General features: G+C 34.2%; 1 protein-coding gene across 4 annotated transcripts in view; it reads right to left on the bottom strand.

Moving 5' to 3' along the window:
- LRRC9 (leucine rich repeat containing 9) overlaps positions 1–18,672 on the bottom strand; it is a 184,250-nt gene that overhangs the window by 16,323 nt on the left and 149,255 nt on the right. For all 4 annotated transcript variants that reach the window (XM_031952674.1, XM_031952676.1, XM_031952675.1 and 1 more), the window contains 2 exons: positions 9,672–9,889; positions 8,195–8,263 (listed from right to left, as the gene is read on the bottom strand). In XM_031952674.1, the coding sequence (XP_031808534.1) occupies positions 8,195–8,263; positions 9,672–9,889 (287 nt within the window). The remainder of the gene's footprint in view (positions 1–8,194; positions 8,264–9,671; positions 9,890–18,672) is intronic.

The raw sequence follows: 18,672 nt of genomic DNA, 5'->3' as shown, positions 1-18,672 counted from the left end.
TTGTGCTTTCTATTTAACTGGTTGAGTAGGGAAGTTGGAATATTCCTTGCTTGCCTTCACTATCTCCAGGTTTCTGTCTTCCAGGATCATCCAGTAACCTCTTCTCCTCCTTTGAGGTCTGTTCAGTTTACACCTACCACCCTATCAAAATCCTTTATCTATTATCTATAGATTCTCTTTCTTTCCTCAATGGATTCAATACCTGATTCATAATCTTTTCCTCCTCAACTCCTGCCCTCACATTAGGGAACTTCAACTTACATGTCAGTACTTGTTAAGGACAACGCCTAAGTGTGAAGGGGCAGGTGGATTCTCCAATCCCCTCCCCCCCCCCCAGTTATGAAACATAACATACTTGAAGGAGTTGCAAAGCAGCCTTGACTGACACAGATGTTGCCTGTGAATTGGGAATGAAATAAATTGGAGGCAAGAGGGAAGAGGAGAGAGAGGTCAGAGAATGCAACTGCCTCTCAGTCTTCTTATATCATTATCATCCTCTCACATGAAGGGATCTAGTCCCCTTGTCAGGATTAGATCCCCAGCAGCCACTAGTAGATGGCTCCCATAAGACCCAGCAGCCATTAACATGTTGCTCCCATAACAAATGCTGCACAATGTGGGGCACAAGAAACACAAGAAATAAAGAATCAGCAGCACTTGAGAGCTGTTCATGAGTAGGATCCTCCCAGGAGAGTTCCTTTGGTAACCCGAGGGGAAGGAAAGGGAGAAGAGACCTGGTAAGACATTTTCAGTTGTGCTAATTAAAATAGGCAACCACATCAAAGGGCTGATCCAGGAGACTGATGAGGGACTTATGAAAAATACTTGTTCTGACTACAATCCTACTTCTCTGTTTGTCAGAAAGTTTGCTTCCATGATATCTCGCAAGATTCAATATCTGTTATAGCATTTCATCCAGAGGAATAGGATGGAAAAGACATTGATAGTGCTGTTTGCATTTCTCAGCATGAAGACTCAGACTTAACACCCAGCAGCCACTAGTAGGTTGCTTCCATATCAAGTACTCCCCCAAACACCTTAAGTTTCTCAACCCACTGATTTCCCTTGCCCATTCTGCCCCATTTCAATCTCACAAAAGATGGTCATACTTTTTGTTTTGTCATTGTTTACAAATGCATCACCTTCCCTGAGCTCTGAAATTTCCTTATTTGATTATAACCTACTGACTTTCCACTTCTCTCTTTGCCTTTTAATACTAATATCTTCAAATACCTGGTCTTTACCCTTACCATGACCTCCAATTTCTTCACTCCCTCAGTTATCTATCAGGTCATTACCCTTATGCTAGCTATACTTTTCTTTCTTCATCTTGACCTCTTGATGAATCAATTCAGTTCTATGCTTTTCTCTTCAGTCCCTTCACCTTTTTCATATTACTGATTGTGCCCTGCCAAGACTCCGTCTTGGATCACTCCTATCATGGATGACTCTGCTCCTATAAAAGTGCTAATGGACAAAGGTGGAGAAAAACCACACAATTATTCTAGGTCCACTACTGTTGCACAATCTCAACTGGGTTCCCACTACTGTTAGGCAATGCTTCTATGCCTTCTTAATTATCTCACTGTCCCATTCAATGCAGCCTTTCTTCTAAAGTTTTTTATCCGTCCTCAAGTATTCCATTTCCTCACCCTCTCAGTTGAGAATCTTGCCTCATATTTTACTGAAAAAAAAAAAAGCCATTCACTGAGAGCTCTCACTTCTTCTTTTTTTTAAATTATAGCTTTTTATTTACAAGATATATGCATGGGTAAGTTTTCAGCATTGACAATTGCAAAACCTTTTGTTCCAATTTTTTCCCTCCTTCCCCTCACCCCCTTCCCCCAGATGACAGGTAGACCAGTACATGTTAAATATGTTAAAGTATATGTTAAATACAATATATGTATACATTTTGCTGTACAAGAAGAATTGGACTTTGAAATAATTACAATTAACCTGTGAAGGAAATAAAAAAAATATAGGCAGACAAAAATAGAGGGATTGGGAACTCTATGTAATGGTTCACACTCATTTCCCAGAATTCTTTCACTGGATGTATCTGGTTCAGTTCATTACTATTCTATTTTAACTGATTTGGTTCATCTCATTTTTGAAGAGGGCCACGTCCATCATTATATAGTATTGTTGTTGAAGTATATTATGATCTCCTGGTCCTGCTCATTTCACTCAGCATCAGTTCATGTAAGTCTCTCCAGGCCTTTCTGAAATCATTCTGCTGGTTATTTCTTACAGAACAGTAATATTCCATAACATTTGTATACCATTATTTATTCAGCCATTCTCCAATTGATGGGCATCCACTCAGTTTCCAATTTCTGGCCACTACAAATAGGGCTGCCACAAACATTCTTGTATATACAGGTCCCTTTCCCTCCTTTAAGATCTCTTTGGGACATAAGCCCAGTAGTAACACTGCTGGATCAAAGGGTATGCACAGTTTGATAACTTTTTGGAGTTCTCTCACTTCTGATCTCCTTCTCACTTCAATATATCCGGATACCTTCTGCCACTGTCTCTTTCTTCATCTGTTTCATGTGAAAGTAGCAGCCTTCCTTTTTGTTAAGGCAAATCCCACACAAGTGATCTCATTCCATGTGTCTCCTCCATCAAACTGTCCTCTCTGTCAACCACATTTTCTCATTTTCAATTTCTTCCTGTCTAATGGCTGCTTCTCTACTGCTTATAAACATGCTCACATCTCTCCTATCCTCAAAACCCCTCATTTAATCTTTCCATCACTCTTAATGGTTGTCTCATTTTTCCTGACTTTTTGTGGCTTATCTCTATAAGAAAGCTATCTTAATTACTTCCACTTCTTCTTCTTTTACACTCTTTAAGTCTCTACAGTCTGGGATCTCACCCCTCTTTCCACCAAAACTGCTTTCTCCAAAGTTACCAATGATCTCTTAATTGTCAAATCAAATAGTCTTTAAGACTCACCTTTCTTGATCTCTCTGTAGCCCTTGACCCTGTTGATCACCTTCTTCTCCCTGGTATATTGCTCTATATACATATATTTTTGGGACACTACTCCCAAACTTACCATTCTCCCTCAGTCTCCTTCGCTGAATTTCCATCCATGTCAACCCTTTTAACCATGGCTGTCCCATAAGACCTTCTTCTCATTCTCATTTCTCCTCACTTATTGCTCCATTCCATCTCAACTACACACAGAAATGGTCATCTTGCCATTATTAACAAGTATTTTCATGTTTATGAACTCTGAAATTTATCATTCCATCTTTTCCCCTGCTTTACAATCTGTAACTCCATTCTTAGTCCTCATTGTGACTTCTAGTCCCTTTATCCCTCAGATGTTAGCATTGGTCTTGTTCTAGTTGTATTCTTCTCAATGCCCTATCTTGACTCCCTGATGTGCCAGTTTAACTTGTTACTATCCTCTTCCCTCAAGCTCTTTGCCTTTTCATCAAATGCTGACCACACCATGTCAACTTCCCAGCCTTGTATTACTGCTACCACACTAGAGTTTTCTTTCTGTGCTTCCTTCTAGTTTTCCCTGTTTACATCTTGTTTCCCTGTTGTTGTATGCATGTTCCCTCCCAGTTCAGAATAAAATCTTCTTTAAGGATGGCATTTTTTGCATTTTCAGACCTCAGCACAATTCTTGGCACAAAGTACTTAGTTACTGACTTGTTTTAACTTGGAAAATTGCACTATCTGGTGGTTAAATTGTAAGCATATTGTGTTTGAAGCTATTTGAAAATAGCTTGTTCATAACAAAATATTTTCACAATGGTCACTAGACACCCGAGGTAGCCCACAAATGCCAATTTTATCCATATATTCTATGCTTTCCTATTAATGATACAAGCCTGAGTTCTGGGTCTTGAGAAAAGCGAGCCATGTGGTAAAGGAAGTAAGAAGAGAAAAGCAAGATGAGATCTTTTACTATTTCTCATATTTGTGGTTTGCAAAGACAGGAAATTTGTGTTTGGCACTCAACTGCAGTCCTTTTTACACTTTTCTCTCAAGGTTGGTGCTCTCATGATATCTTAAATACTCCCAATGTACAGTCTACTCAGATCTACTACTCTTTATTCCTAAAAGGGATTTCCTGTTACCTATATCTCCATGCCAAGGAAATGTCCTTTTCATTCACTGAAAAGAATTTTAATTGATTGGGAGAAGCAATGTGGATGTATTAATTCAAATGAAAGCCTTCTCATACACTTGAACTTTTACTTTTTTATTTTTGGAGACAAATATGGTTAAGTGATTAGCTTAAGGTTATACAGCGGTCAATGTCTGAGGCTGGATTTGAATAGGGTCCTCCTGACTTCAGGGCTGGTGTTTTATCTACTTTGCCATCTACTTTGCCACATAACTACCCTGAAATACTTGAATTATTCACATTTCACAAAGAGAAAACTAGAAGCATTTTTAAAAACAAAAATCATTATAATGGGTAGAATTACAGATAGTGTTAAAGATGAAGGTGAAAAAATTTGTCATTGTCAAGAAAGATATTTTTGAACAGCTTTTAAAAATATATATTTTAATATAGGCAAGAAAGCTTTGACTCACATGGTCACTTCCCCTGAGTTATTCTAACTTTTCTCATGTTCTAAAATCCATAGGCTCTCATTAAAGTCTGGTTCTCACCTTCCCCCATCCTCACATACAAGTGGATATCTCCCATAACATTAGCAGCTTAGATACCAGTAATGTGGCAGCCATTTGTGTATTTGGTCATTTTAAACAGGACACTTAACAATAACTTTTTCCCGAGACACAGTTATGGGGTTTTTATGCTCTAACACATGCTCAATTTTTGTATAACTTCCATGAACCGCTGAGAAAAAAAGTAAACTTGTTTCTGTCTTCATTTAATTTTCTCCAAAGATCTCTCATACCTAACTTTTCTAACATTTTGTTTACCTCCTTAACCCCTTTCTTATTTATTTTGTAGTTCGATTTATCTAGTTCTGAGACAGCAAGGATGAGATTACCCACTAGTATAGTTTTGCTGTCTATTTATTTTTGCATCTCTCTTAACTTCTTCTCTAGGAATTTGGATGCTATACTATTGATAATGCTTCATTATCTGATACCCTTTAGTAAGATATAGTTTCCTTCCTCATCTTTTTAAATTAGATTTATCTTTGCTTTCACTTGGTCTGAGATCAGGATTGCTACCCCTGCTTTTTTCCTCCCCTGAAGCATAATATATTCTACTCCAGTCCTTTACCTTCACTCTGAATGTATCAGTATGCTTTAAATGTGTTTCTTGTAAACAACATATTGTAAGATTCTGGCTTTTAATTTAGCCTGCTATCTGTTTCCGTTTTATGAGGAAGTTCATCCCATTCACATTCACAGTTAAAATAATTAATTCTTTATTTTCTGCCATCTTATTTACCCTAGATTATGCTTTTCTCTTTCCTATCCCCCGTCCCCCTCCTCAGTATTTTGCTCAAACAGTCCTCCCCCCTTTTTATGCCTTTCCCTTAATTCTTCTGTTTTCCCTTCTATTAGTCTTTCCCTTTCTTTTTTGGACTCTGTTTCCTATCTTTAGGAAGAAAAAGCAAGGTAGAAGCTTCAGAGTGAAGCAAATTCCCAGAGCTACTCCAGAGTGAATTAAAAGATGGAAGAAGGTAAATCAAATTTATTCTTGATAAAGACATGCAACCAACAGATTGCCTGTATAAGCCTTTTAGCACAATGCTACCTGAAATCCTGAAGCATTGTAGGATAAAGTATAACGAAAAGACCATGATCTCAGAAGACAGTCATCTAGAAGTGATGGATTCAAGATGCAAAACGAGACATAGATTTTTGAAGAATGACAAAGTGTCTGACTATACATATTTGTTACAAGGATTTTGCTTTAATTTTTCATTAGGGGAAAAATGAAGAGGAAAAAAAACAAATGCTTTTCAATTGAAAACTAAAATAAAAATTTAAAAAAGAATCATGTAAGTTCTGATTAGCCTTGAAAGGTAAAAGATTAAAACTGATGAATAACAATTGAAAGTTTATTATACTGATTTAAACGTAATAAATTACTCTATATGCATTATACAAATGTTAGTAATTGCTGAATAATCAATATTTATGCTGTTATTTTTAATGAGCCTTTTTCCAATGAAAGATCTAAATTCTTGTTTCCTCTCACTTTTCTATATTTAGAAAGAACATCACTACTGAAAAATATAAAGTCACAATACTTACAAATGATGATTTGTTTGGTGGCAATTATTAGAATTACAAATATAGTGTTTAGAAGGAAAAAATCAGTAGAGAAGGTCTCACCTATCCAAGCCTAATAAATAGCGAAATATATAGCTTCTTCTAAATCATTGACAATTACAGGTGCTGTGGAGATTAGAAATTTAAATCTAATATACAGGTACATATGTGTGTATATATGATAAATAGATAAATATAGAGGGTAATCTTACAGCAAAACTTCAAATAGCACTATGAATATCAATCTGTCCATGGTAGTAATATATATAGTAATGAGACCTCAGTAGAAATCTACTAGAGGCAAGGACAAAATTCTTAAGTGAAATCATGTTGCTGAGAAAATTTTATCTCCTTAAAAAACATTGACTGATACAGAATTGTTCTAGTGTGGTTATAAAATATTAATGGTAAGAATAATATCTTAAAACATTTAGATATAAGTATTTTATGTTCTAAAATCATTTCAGCAAAAAATATATTCTCCATATGAACTGATCAGATTTATTTTTCAATTGGATCATTTTCTGGGAGGAAAGATAACAGGCAGAAGACTCTAGCTCCAAATAATCTGTCAAAGTAGATGGAGAAGCACAAAGTAGATCTGTGTTTTATATGTTTTATATCATAGACTTAAAGCTGGAAGGGACCGTGTGTGTGTGTGTGTGTGTGTGTATGTATGTGTGTGTACGCTCCATCAAGTTCAACCTCCTCCTTTTGTAAATGAGAAATCTGAGGCACAAAAAGATTAAATAAGCTGTGCAGAGTATAACAAAGTTAGCAAATGACTGAGGTAGGACTTTAATTCAGATAAACTCTTCAATTCCGATATTGATTATTCCATGATATTTCTCAATAATAACAGCAGCTAGGTGGTGGGATAGAGTGCACCATTTACAAAGGAGGACACTGACTCAGTAAAGTGTCTGGAGCAGGATTCAAACTCAGCTCTTTAGGACATCAAGTCCAGTATTCCACCCACTAAGATATCTAGTCACCCTTTAACAACTTAGAAAGGGAATAAATTGCCTAATGAACTGAAATGAAAATCTAGATCATTCTTAACAGTAGTTTTGACTATTGGCAAAAAAAAAAAAAATTATCAACCTGTTGATATTCTTCCTAAGCTCTAGAGTCTATCTTTCTCATTTGCTTATGTAACAGGACAGAACACATCTGATGAAGCATGTGGATTAGCCCTGAGCTGAGCTCTCCCTAGCTATTTCTGGAACACATGTTTAATGGGGAAGGGGATTAGGATGGCATAACAATCCCTTGCTCTCTGTGGTGGCAGCAGAGGAGGGGATTCTCTCTCAGAGAACTGGTCATTAAGTTCGGAGGAGCCATCTAGTATTGTTTTCTCCGATCACTTGTGTGTTTGGCCTAGGATTCTGACAGTTCTACCTTGAACTTCTTGGGGGGAAGATGTGATTTCTTCTCTTCCCCAACAAACTTAGTGGCTGCTGGAACATGGCAAAAGAGCACATGTGCTGCTGCGTATAAAGTTAATACTTCTAGTAGCTTCTAGTAGTTTTGTTTCTTTTCATGTGCATAGGTGACTAAATAGCAGTCCTTGACATAGACATTTCCAGTCTTGAAAACTCTCCAAGGACTGAACTTTGCTTGCATGTGGGGGTAACCATAAGGAACCCTTTAGTGGAGAGAGTGTCTTGTCCCTCTCATCCCAGAAAAATTCATTTTACATTTGGTTCAGGTATAATTTCTCCTGCCATTCATCTCTTTTCCCACCAATAATTTTTCTATTAGGTTATATCTTCTTATGAATTTAAATCAAGGGGTATTTGCACTTAATGAATGAAAAGTTCTATTAATATTCTTTCTGGCATATTTTGGAAAAGTCAAAGAGACTCTTGCTGTTGTTCCTGAAATTAACTGTAGTTTTTAAATATGCTTTGAGCTGAATCTAATTAGCAATGTCAAAAAAGAAAGAGAACATACTCACTGGATTGCCATACACTGTAAGCTCTTTGATGGAAGGAACAATCTCAAGCTTTTCCAATTCTGCCATATCCTATTAAAAAACAAACAAACAAGCCAACAAATGACAGCAACTATTGTTCTACTTCTAACATTTTCAAATATAAGACAATGAAAAGTAACTAATTATTGCTTTTGTTTAGAAAACTTAAAATAGACACAGCATGTGAAAGAATATGTGAATAGAAACTAGAATTTTTAGTCATAGAACTATGTAACTTGATTTTAGCAGTGAAGGATATAACTAAAAGACAATTTTGAAATCACCTATTTTTAGTTTTCTCATTGAATCCTCTTGAGATATCTTGTGGGTTTTCCTTAAACCCAAACCACTCTGACTCTCATAGACTGGCCAATAATAGACCCTAAGTCAAGCCCCAATTGGTCACTGCTCAGATCCTGATTGACTGAGAGTGAATGAGTGTGGCCTCAAAAAAGGCCAAGGTCTCCCACTGCACACAGGGCCATCTTTGTCATCCTGATCTATATCTGGTCATTGGACCCAGATGGCTCTGGAGGGGAAAGTGAGGCAGGTGACCTTGCCCAGCCCTCCTTAACTTCAATCCAATTCACTGCAAATCATGGTCTCACCTTCCTGACATCATGGTCCTCTTCCAGAATGAAGGACAAACGATGATAAGGAAATTGGGGCACAGAAAGGTTTTGTGACTTGTATAAGGTTACACAGCTGATTGGTAGCAGATCTAGGACTAAACCCTAGGTTTCCTGGCTCCCAGTTAAGAATTCTTTTCACAACACAAATGTGTTATTTTACTTCTTGTTCACTGGTCAGTTTCGGAGAAGAAAACTATTTCCTGCATGCTTCTTTTTGTTATTGAACTGGGTTTATACATTATCTAAGAATAAAACTCTCTAGACTATAGATGTTCCAGTAGTTTGCCAAGTCAAGCATTTCTGTGTAGGTTAGTCAGTGCATGGAGAGAAGCCTTAAATGAAAGAGAAAGGAGGTATCTGTGCAGCCCTGGGATAATTTTTGGAATGAAGAAAAGTTTATCTTCCCCTACATTTTTTAATCGTATCGTTCAACTTGATTGATTTCATTGCCAGAAATAGATGGCCAGAAACCAAAAAAAAAAAAAAAAATCAGTTGAGTCTACATGCTTCACAGGTATCTGTGCAATGTTGGGTTGTGTGGGCCTCCAGAGGGAAGGTTTAAAGGAAGACACCAAAGGAAGGTATGGATGGATTTCAGTCTGTGTTCCTGAATAGAGTAGACCCAAATAGATGATATCACAGATTCATCATAGTACTTAAGCATCATATATGGAATAAAGTACATACATCTTATACATTAAAAAAAATGAGATATGGGCAAAATTCTCATCATAAAGTACCTGTAGGAGTTTCTGGCACAGGAGAGTTCTTCTAGGATGAGAAGCTTATGTCATGAGGTTAAGATGTAAAAGAAAATATTTGGTTACCTGAATTTTGTTATATCCTAGGAATAGTTTTTCTAGTTTTATCAAAGGTTTTAAATGAGTCAGTTCTCGTAGTCTGTTTTCTTCCAAATGAAGTGCCACAAGAGAACTAGGCTTAACAAAAGCACTGTCAGTAATTGTTCTGATACGGTTATGGTCCAATACCAATTCTTGAAGGGATGACAAATTGTCAAGTCCTTCAACTTGACTGATTTCATTGCCTGCAATAAGATCAAATGGGAATAAAGTATTTGTGGAATTTCTCAAATTAGTCTCAACTTTGTTTAGATATTTTCCTGCACAGGTATATTTTTGAAAAATTAAAATTAGAGCCAAAGCTAATGGAGAAAGCAAACATACATCATAAAATAAGTATGTCCACAAAAAGAGAAATAAAATGATCTAGAATATTTGCTAGCAATCATTGTCATAATAAAAATTGTTAGTTTTAAATTTTATTTGCCAACAGTCATACAGAGTGCATATCATTTACAAAGTGACAGAATGGAAGATAATTTACTAACAATGAATGATATAGTCTATTCAATGACATTTTATGCAATAAACCATAACAAAATAAACATTCTCACTATAACTACAATACAATACAATTTAAAAAGTATTAAGTGCCTACTTTATTCAAAATATTGAAGATAAAGACAAAATTTAAAACAGTATCTGCCCTGGAGATGACAATTGAAAAAAATTCCCCAGAAGATTTCATCTCATTGTTTAAAAAAATAATAAGGACCATTATTTCATGGCACTTTTTGTCATCTGGACTTATTATATTCATGATGAAGGGTTCTTAATTTATGGTCCAGTAATTTGTTTTTTATATACATCTTGATAACTGTAAATAAATAACACACACACACACATAATTGATTTCTTTTGTAAATCTACATATCTTATGCACTTAAGAAAATTATTTCCAGAAGGGGTTCAAAGGTTTCATAAATTGGTCCATGACACAAATAACAACAACAAAAAAGGTAAGAAGCTCTGGCTAGAGAGAAAACATATATTGGGAGGAGTGAAGTGGGGAATTTACATGAAGGACTAAATGATATTTTTCAAATTAAGTCTGAATAAGATGTTCATCTATTAAGGAACAGCTGAAGAACTTGTGTTCTTTTTTTGTTATAGCCTAGGAATAGGATATATGATTATTTATATATGATTATGATGGAATACATTTGTGTTATAACAAATGATGAGCAGGATGGTTTCAGAAAAACTGGGAGGACTTATATAAAAACTCATGCAAAATGAAGTAAGCAGATCAAGAAGAAGATTGTGTACAGTAATACTAATAATATAAGAATGATCAACTGAAAGATTCAACTACTTGGATCAAGACAAAGATCAAAGACAATTATAAAGATTTATTATAACAAATATTATCTCCTTCCAGAGAGAAAACTAGTGAATATGGAATGAAGACTAAAGCATTGTTTTATTTTGTTTGCATTTTCTTTTGCAACATGGCTAATATGGAAATATGTTTTGCATGACTCCATATGTATAACAGATATTAAATTGCTTGCCTTCTCAAGAAGGAAGAAGTGGTGGTAAGGAGGGAAATGATATAGAATTCAACAACTTAAAAAATGATGGCTAAACTTCCAAATTGCAAAAATCTAGGTAAATTGATTTTCTATTGACTTGTGATGGTCCTACCAATTACCTGCATTCTGCTGTGTATTTGTATAAATAACCATGTGGTGATTTTTATCATCTGATCCTGTGTATGTAATCCTGTTTTATTCCTGCAATACAGCCACCCAGTTTTTTGGAGGAAAAATAAATGTGGTTTTTGTAAAAAAAAATTTTTTTTACACTTGGGAGTTGATGAAAGTAATTAGTTTGATAAAAAATAATTTTAAAAAGATAGACATTTGTTATTATGGGAAGTGAGGGTCAGAAAAAATTCTTTATATTTCCTGAAAGCAATTCAGCTTTCTCTAGTACTTTTCAACTTGGTCCAGCCTGTTGTCCATTTGTATTGTCTGTCTAAATATCCATTCTGTTGGAACTTCATTAAAATACACATTGAAATTTAGATATAGACATTCCTTGTCATTTAATCTTTCCTGTGTGGATGAAAAGGACAAACTACTTTGAGTGATTAGAAATTTTTCATAGGAATTTCCTCAGTGAATTAGAGCTTGATGTTATTAACAGAAGGGGCAGTGAAGAAGTTACTTCTGTTTTTTATATCTTCTAAGGATCTTGATCTTTGTATTTGGATGGGAGGTACTTTGTTTCAAAAGAATTTGTAGGGCAGCATTTTATTCTACTGAAGTGAATGCTTTTTTATAATCAAAGAACAATGGGATCTTATATTTTCTATATCTTTCAGTCAAATATATGGTATCCTGTCGTCTATCATTTGCCAAAAACGTACTTGTTCCCTAGGCAAAGAAAAGAAGAAAAAGGAAGAACAGGAAAAATTTTCTCATAAAAAGCATGCAAAGAAAAGTTTTTATAGTGGAGGAGAAAATGGGGGAAGGATGACAGGGAATGCTTGAACTTCATTCTCATCAGAATTAGTTTAAAGAGGAAAGAATATACATGCGCTCAGTTGCATACAAGAATGTTACTTATCCAATAGAAAATGAATAAGAAAAAGAGAGGAGGTAATAATGAAAGGGAAGACAGATTAAAGGATGCAAACAGAGAGAAAAGAAGAAACAGAAGAAAATGTGATGGAGGAAAAAACACAGTTATCATAATTGTAAATGAGAATGGGATGAGCTCATCCATAAAATGGAAAGAGAGAACAGAATCCAACAATATGTCATTTACTAGAGATACACTTGAAACAGAAAAACACATACAGAGTTAAAATAAAGGGCTGGAATAGAAAATCTAATATGCTTCAGCTAAACTTATAAAAAAAAAAAAAGAAGAGTTAGCAATCATGATCTCAGACAAAACAAAATTTTTAAAAATAGAGATAATTACAAGGGATAAGCAGGAAAACTACATTTTTAAAGCAATACTATATGATTTAATTTTTTATTTTAATAATATTTTATGTTCCTAAATACATGCAAAGATAGTTTTCAATATTCACCTTTGCAAAAACTTGTATAATTTTTTCTCCTCCAAGACAGCAATCTGATATAAGTTAAACATTTGCAATTCATCTAAACATATTTCCATATTTGTCATGCTGTGCATATATATATATATATATAAATACACACACACACACACACACACACACACACACAGACACACACACACATATATATACCTGATCAAAAGAGAAAAAAAAAAACAAGAAGGGAAAAAAATCCAAGCAAACAAAGAACAACAACAAAGGTGAAAATCCTTTGCTTTGATCCATATTCAGTCTCCATAGTTCTCTCTCTGGATGTGGATGGCTCTTTTTATCTCAAGTCTATTGAAATTGCCCTCAATCACCTCATTGCTGAAAAGAGTCGAGTCCTTCACAATTGATCATTGCATAATCTTACTGTTGCTGTGTACAATGTTTTCTTGGTTCTCTTCACTTCGCTTAGTATCAGTTCATGTAAGTTTCTCCAGACTTTTCTGAAATCATCCTGCTGATTTTAAAAATATATTTCTTACACACACACACACATACACATACATACATACATACATATGTATTCCATTATATTTATGTACCATAACTTATTTCAAATTTCCAGTTTCTTGCCACTACAAAAAGGGCTGATACATTTTTCACTTATGGGTCATTTTTATTTTTTTATGTTATCTTTGGGATACAGAATCAGTAGAGAAACTGGTGGATGATAGAGTATGTCCAGGTTGATAGCCTTTTAGGCACAGCTCCAAATTGCTCTCCAGAATGATTGAATTAGATTACAACTCCACCAACAATGTATTAGTGTTCCATTTTTCCCACATCCCCTCCAACATTTATCATTATGTTTTCCTGTCACCTTAGTCTATCTGAGAGGTGTGAAGTGCTGTCTTAATTTGTATGTCTCTATTCAATAGTGATTTAGAACATTTTTTATATGGCTTTAATTTCTTCATCTAAAAATTATCTTGACCATTTATCAATGGTTTGTATTCTTATAAATTTGAATCAGTTCTCTATTTTAGAAATGAGAACTTTATCAGAAACAATGGCTGTAAAATTTTTTTTCACAGTTTTCTGCTTCCCTTCTAATTTTGGCTGCATTGGTTTTGTTTGTGCAAACCATTTTTAACTTAATGTTATTAAAATTATTCATTTTGCATTTCATAATATCCTCTCGTTATTCTTTGGCCATAAATTCCTCCCTTCTCTATAGAGCTGAGAAATAGACTATTCCTTGTTTTCCTAATTTTCTTTTAGTATTACCTTTTATGTTTAAATCATAAACCCATTTTGACCTTTTCTTGGTATAGACTGTTAGGTATTGGCTATATTAGTTTCCGCCCTACTATTTTCCAGTTTTCCCAGAAATTGTTGTCAAATAGTGAGTTCATATCCCAGAAGCTGAAGTCTTTGGGTTTATCAAACACTAGATTACTGTAGTCATTGACTATTGTGTCTTATGGACTTAGCTTATTCCTCTGATCCACTATTCTATTTCTTAGCCAGGATGAAATAGTTTTGATGATTGCTGCTTTGTAATATAGTTTTAGCTCTGATGCAGCTAGGCCATCTTCAATTACATTTTTCCCCCATTAATTCTCTTGAAATTCTTGACCTTTTGTTCTTTTAGATGAATTTTGTTATTATTTTTTCTAGCTCTATAAAGTAATTTCTTGGCAATTTGATTGGCATGGTACTTGAATAAGTAGATTAATTTAGGTAGAATTGTCATTTTTATTATATTTGCTTGGCCTACCCATGAGTACTTGATATTCTTCCAATTTTCCAATAACTTTATTTGGGTAAAAAGTGTTTTGCAATTGTGTTCATATAGTTCCTGACTTTGTCTTGGGAGGTAGACTCCAAAATATTTTATATTATCTACATCTATTTTCAATGGAATTTTTCTTTTTATATTTTGCTGCCAGATTTTTTTGGTAACATATAGAAATACCAATGATTTATGTGCTTCTAATTTATATTTTGCAATTTTGCTAAAGTTGTTAATTGGGTCTAGTAGTTTTTAGTTTGATTCTCTAAATGTACTATCATATCATCTGCAAAGAATGGTAATTTTGTTTCTTCATTACCTACTCTAATTCCTTCAATTTTTTTTAGGGAAACTACATTTTGCTAAGGTACTATAGATGATGAAATAACATCAAAAGTTTTTATAACAATTCTCCCTGATGGTCAACCTCATTTCTCAAGTATATAATAAGTATAGAATAGAGTCAAATTTATAAAAAAAATAGGAGTTATTCCCTAAGTGATAAATGTCAAAGAATATAAAATTTACAGAAGGAATAATCAAAGCTATCTATAGTCATATAAAAAATGCTTGAAATCACTATCCATTGGAGAGAGGGGCAAATGAGGAAGACCCAAGTTCAAATATGACCTCAGACATTTACTGTGGGCAAGTCACTTAATTTGTGGGCCTTAATCCATCAGAGACAAAAATGGCAAATCATCCCAGTATTTTTGCCAAGAAAATTCATTAGTAGTATTCATGTGCTATGGTCCATGAGGTCATGAAGAGTCGGATGCTACTAAATAACTGAACAACCACCCTCTGCTGCATGTCACATAAGGCTGCATTGCTGACAAATCAGAATAAAAAAATAATTCCCTAAATTAAAGAAAATAACTGATAAAATTGAGGAGAAATAGGAAGAGAGACAACTTAAAGTGCCCAAAGTTCCTGAAAACTTGAGAAATTGTATCTAATAATGAAAGAGACAACAAACCCAACAAGGATATATCAAATGATTTTGAGATGGGAATACTTAAACTGAAACTCTGAAAAAAATTGAGCTTGTTGGCTAACTGGTAGACTGATTTTATAAAAACAGAGAAGTATGTATAAAAGTTGGTATTTGTTACCAATGGGATTACCAATGTTACCAAATAAACACATTCATGACAGTTTTTGTCAGAAAATGTAAGAACATTTCAAGACTTATACATAACAACATATTTAACTGTTCTCAACATGAGATGAGCCATACAAAGAAGGGGAGAGCAATCAAAGAATACCCTCTAAAAATAGGCATCACCAATGAAGAATCCTTGAGAGAGCTATTGAAGAGATATAAAAAGGCACTAAAAGATTACAGCAATGTTGAATTGGCATGTGCAGTGGAAAAATCTGACCATATTGCCCAATTAAAGGCAACAGCAATAAAAATAAAACATATGAAGTGGAATTCAAAAAGAAATTAGAAATTCTTGATTCTTTTAATCAATAATTCAAATCAAAAGTCAAAAGATTAGGGCAATGACTCATGCAATTAAAATTGGGGGAAGAACAACATAATTCAGCACCAATCTAAAACTTTACTATAGAAATTTGAGAAGCAAAGAAATCAAAGCTATCCCCTGAAGAATGAAGATACAGAAATTTTATGAAACCTAAGAAGTCCAACACAATGAAAATACAAGTTGAATTAAGTGAGAAACAAAGTTTTTGCTAATAAATAATAGGAAAGTTAATGCTTTAATTGAGGAGTCTGAAACATTAGCTTTTCAGAATAGACAGAAAATGATATGACCAGATAAAATCCATAATTATTGGTACATATGTGTCAGATGGTCTATGAATTATTAACAGAGTACTTTATCATTTTCCCTCAGATGAAAGAAGGCCTGATATCATCTTTTTTTTTTTTTTTTAACAAAAGCCATTGCAGATGAGAAAACCTGAGAATCTTCAAAATATAGGTCAATTAGGTGTTTGTGTACTTTAAACAAGCTGTTTACAGTTTGAATCACTAAAAGCTATATGTAAAATTTACAAGAAAAAAAATATTAGCTGAAGAGCAAAGAATGTTCCAAGAAATACCAAGGGTGTAAACATAAATAATTCTTATTTGGTAACTATTAAGCAAACTACCTAAAAGTGCTTTAAAATTTACACCATTTACATTTACTGATTATTCCAGAGCCTCTGATTCAGTTCCATAATAGGTTTATTCACATACTACAGATATGTAAAACAGAAAAAAATGCTATACAATATTCAATGCCAATATAGAAAACTGTTGCCTATTTAAAATATGCCATCAACACAGTCTTAGAAACAACTGCTATAAAATATGGCCTCTCTTAGGAAGATATATTAAACTTATTATGTTTCTGTCTAGTCTTAGATTTATTATCACCTTTTTAAAAGAGAACTAAATATGGTTTCCAAAAGTTAAAAAGAGAAATCAAGCTGTTGAGATTGGGAAGGGGGAACCTCAAAAGTTCCCCAGACTGGTGTTATGAAGTGTCTCAAAAGAATTTGCACAAAATGTTTGTGGCAGCCCTTTTCGTAGTGGCTAGAAACTGGAAATTGAATGGATGCCCATCAATTGGAGAATGGCTGAGTAAAGTGTGGTATATGAATGTTATGGAATATTGTTGTTCTATAAGAAATGACCAGCAGGATGAATACAGAGAGGCTTGGAGAGACTTATATGAACTGATGCTAAGTGAAATGAGCAGAACCAGGAAATCATACTTCAACAACAATACTATATGAGGATCAATTCTGATGGAAGTGGCTGTCTTCGGCAATGAGAGGACCCAAATCAATTCCAATTGATCAGTGATGAACAGAACCAGCTACACCCAGTGAAAGATCACTGGGATCAGTGTGGACCACAACATAGCATTTGTACTCTTTCTGTTGTTGTTTGCTTGCATTTTTGTTTTTCTTCCCAGGTTATTTTTACCTTCTTTCTAAATCTGATTTTTCTTATTCAACAAGATAATTCTTTAAATATGTATACATATCAATACAATTATTTAACATATACTTTAACATATTTAACATGTATGGGACTGTCTGCCATCTAGAGAAGGGAGTAGAGGGAAGGAGGGGAAAAGTTGGAACAGAAGTGTTTGCAAGGGTCAGTGTTGAAAAATTACCCATGCACATGTTTTGTCAATAAAAAGCTATAATAATAATAATAAGAAGAAGAATAAGAAGAAAAGTAACACATCTCTAAAAAAAAAAAAAGAATTTGCAGGCTTGAACCCATCTTTTAGTCAAGGGGCAAAGTTTTATTGAAAGTAATGGTATGCTATTACAAAGCAGATTGAATTGTAAGGGAATTCAGTAAAGAAACAGAAACAAGGAGATTCATTTTATCCAGCTTCTATCATAGATAGGCTAATTTTATCACCCAAGGGTAGGGGGAGGGAGTAATCTCCAGATGAATTGAAGGTGGTCTCCAAAATTTGATTATCATTGACGAGATCATCAGTCAGCAATGAACTGAGAACTAGTCTATTCAGAATCAGACAGACTGGGAGTAGGAGTTTCCTGAGGCAAATTCCAAAACAAAAATTTTAGGGTTTCATATTACATCATTTTCCCCCCTCAAGCAGTGATCCCCAAATACATTTGGGACAAAGGGATGGAGGTCTCATCTTCTGGAGCTGCTTTAAAGCCAGAACATCTTATTAGTTACTTCATGGCATGGATGGCATATAAACCCCCCAAACAATACAACATGACTCACTAAATAGCTTCTTTTGTCTTTTGTAATCTTTTTCTGTTAAATAAAAATGTCATTTAGACTGGATAAGTGTATAAAACTCAATATATGCCAGGAAACAGAGAGAGAAGGAAATAGACTTAAAGGCTCCGAGTTTGAAACTTGATGTCAAATTGAATCACCAGACCATGATAACATTTATTAATACCTTAGTCTCAATGTCAAACACAAAACTTAGAGCTATGATACCTCTGGTTGAATATATTGAGACATATGTTAAAAGTCATCTTGAAATCAAAGCTACATGGGAAGAGCACATATCAAAACAATTGATATCTTTACAACATTAGTCTTATTGTACATTTTAAGAACTCTAAAATTGAATGTAACAGATTCGGAAAGTATCCTAACAAAAACTTGTACTTAATAAAAT

Source organism: Sarcophilus harrisii, chromosome 2 (genome assembly GCF_902635505.1).
Source record: "Sarcophilus harrisii chromosome 2, mSarHar1.11, whole genome shotgun sequence".
Classification (NCBI taxonomy): Eukaryota; Metazoa; Chordata; class Mammalia; order Dasyuromorphia; family Dasyuridae; genus Sarcophilus; species Sarcophilus harrisii.
Note: the sequence above shows the minus strand (reverse complement) of the source record. Positions and strands in the feature narration are given on the sequence as shown.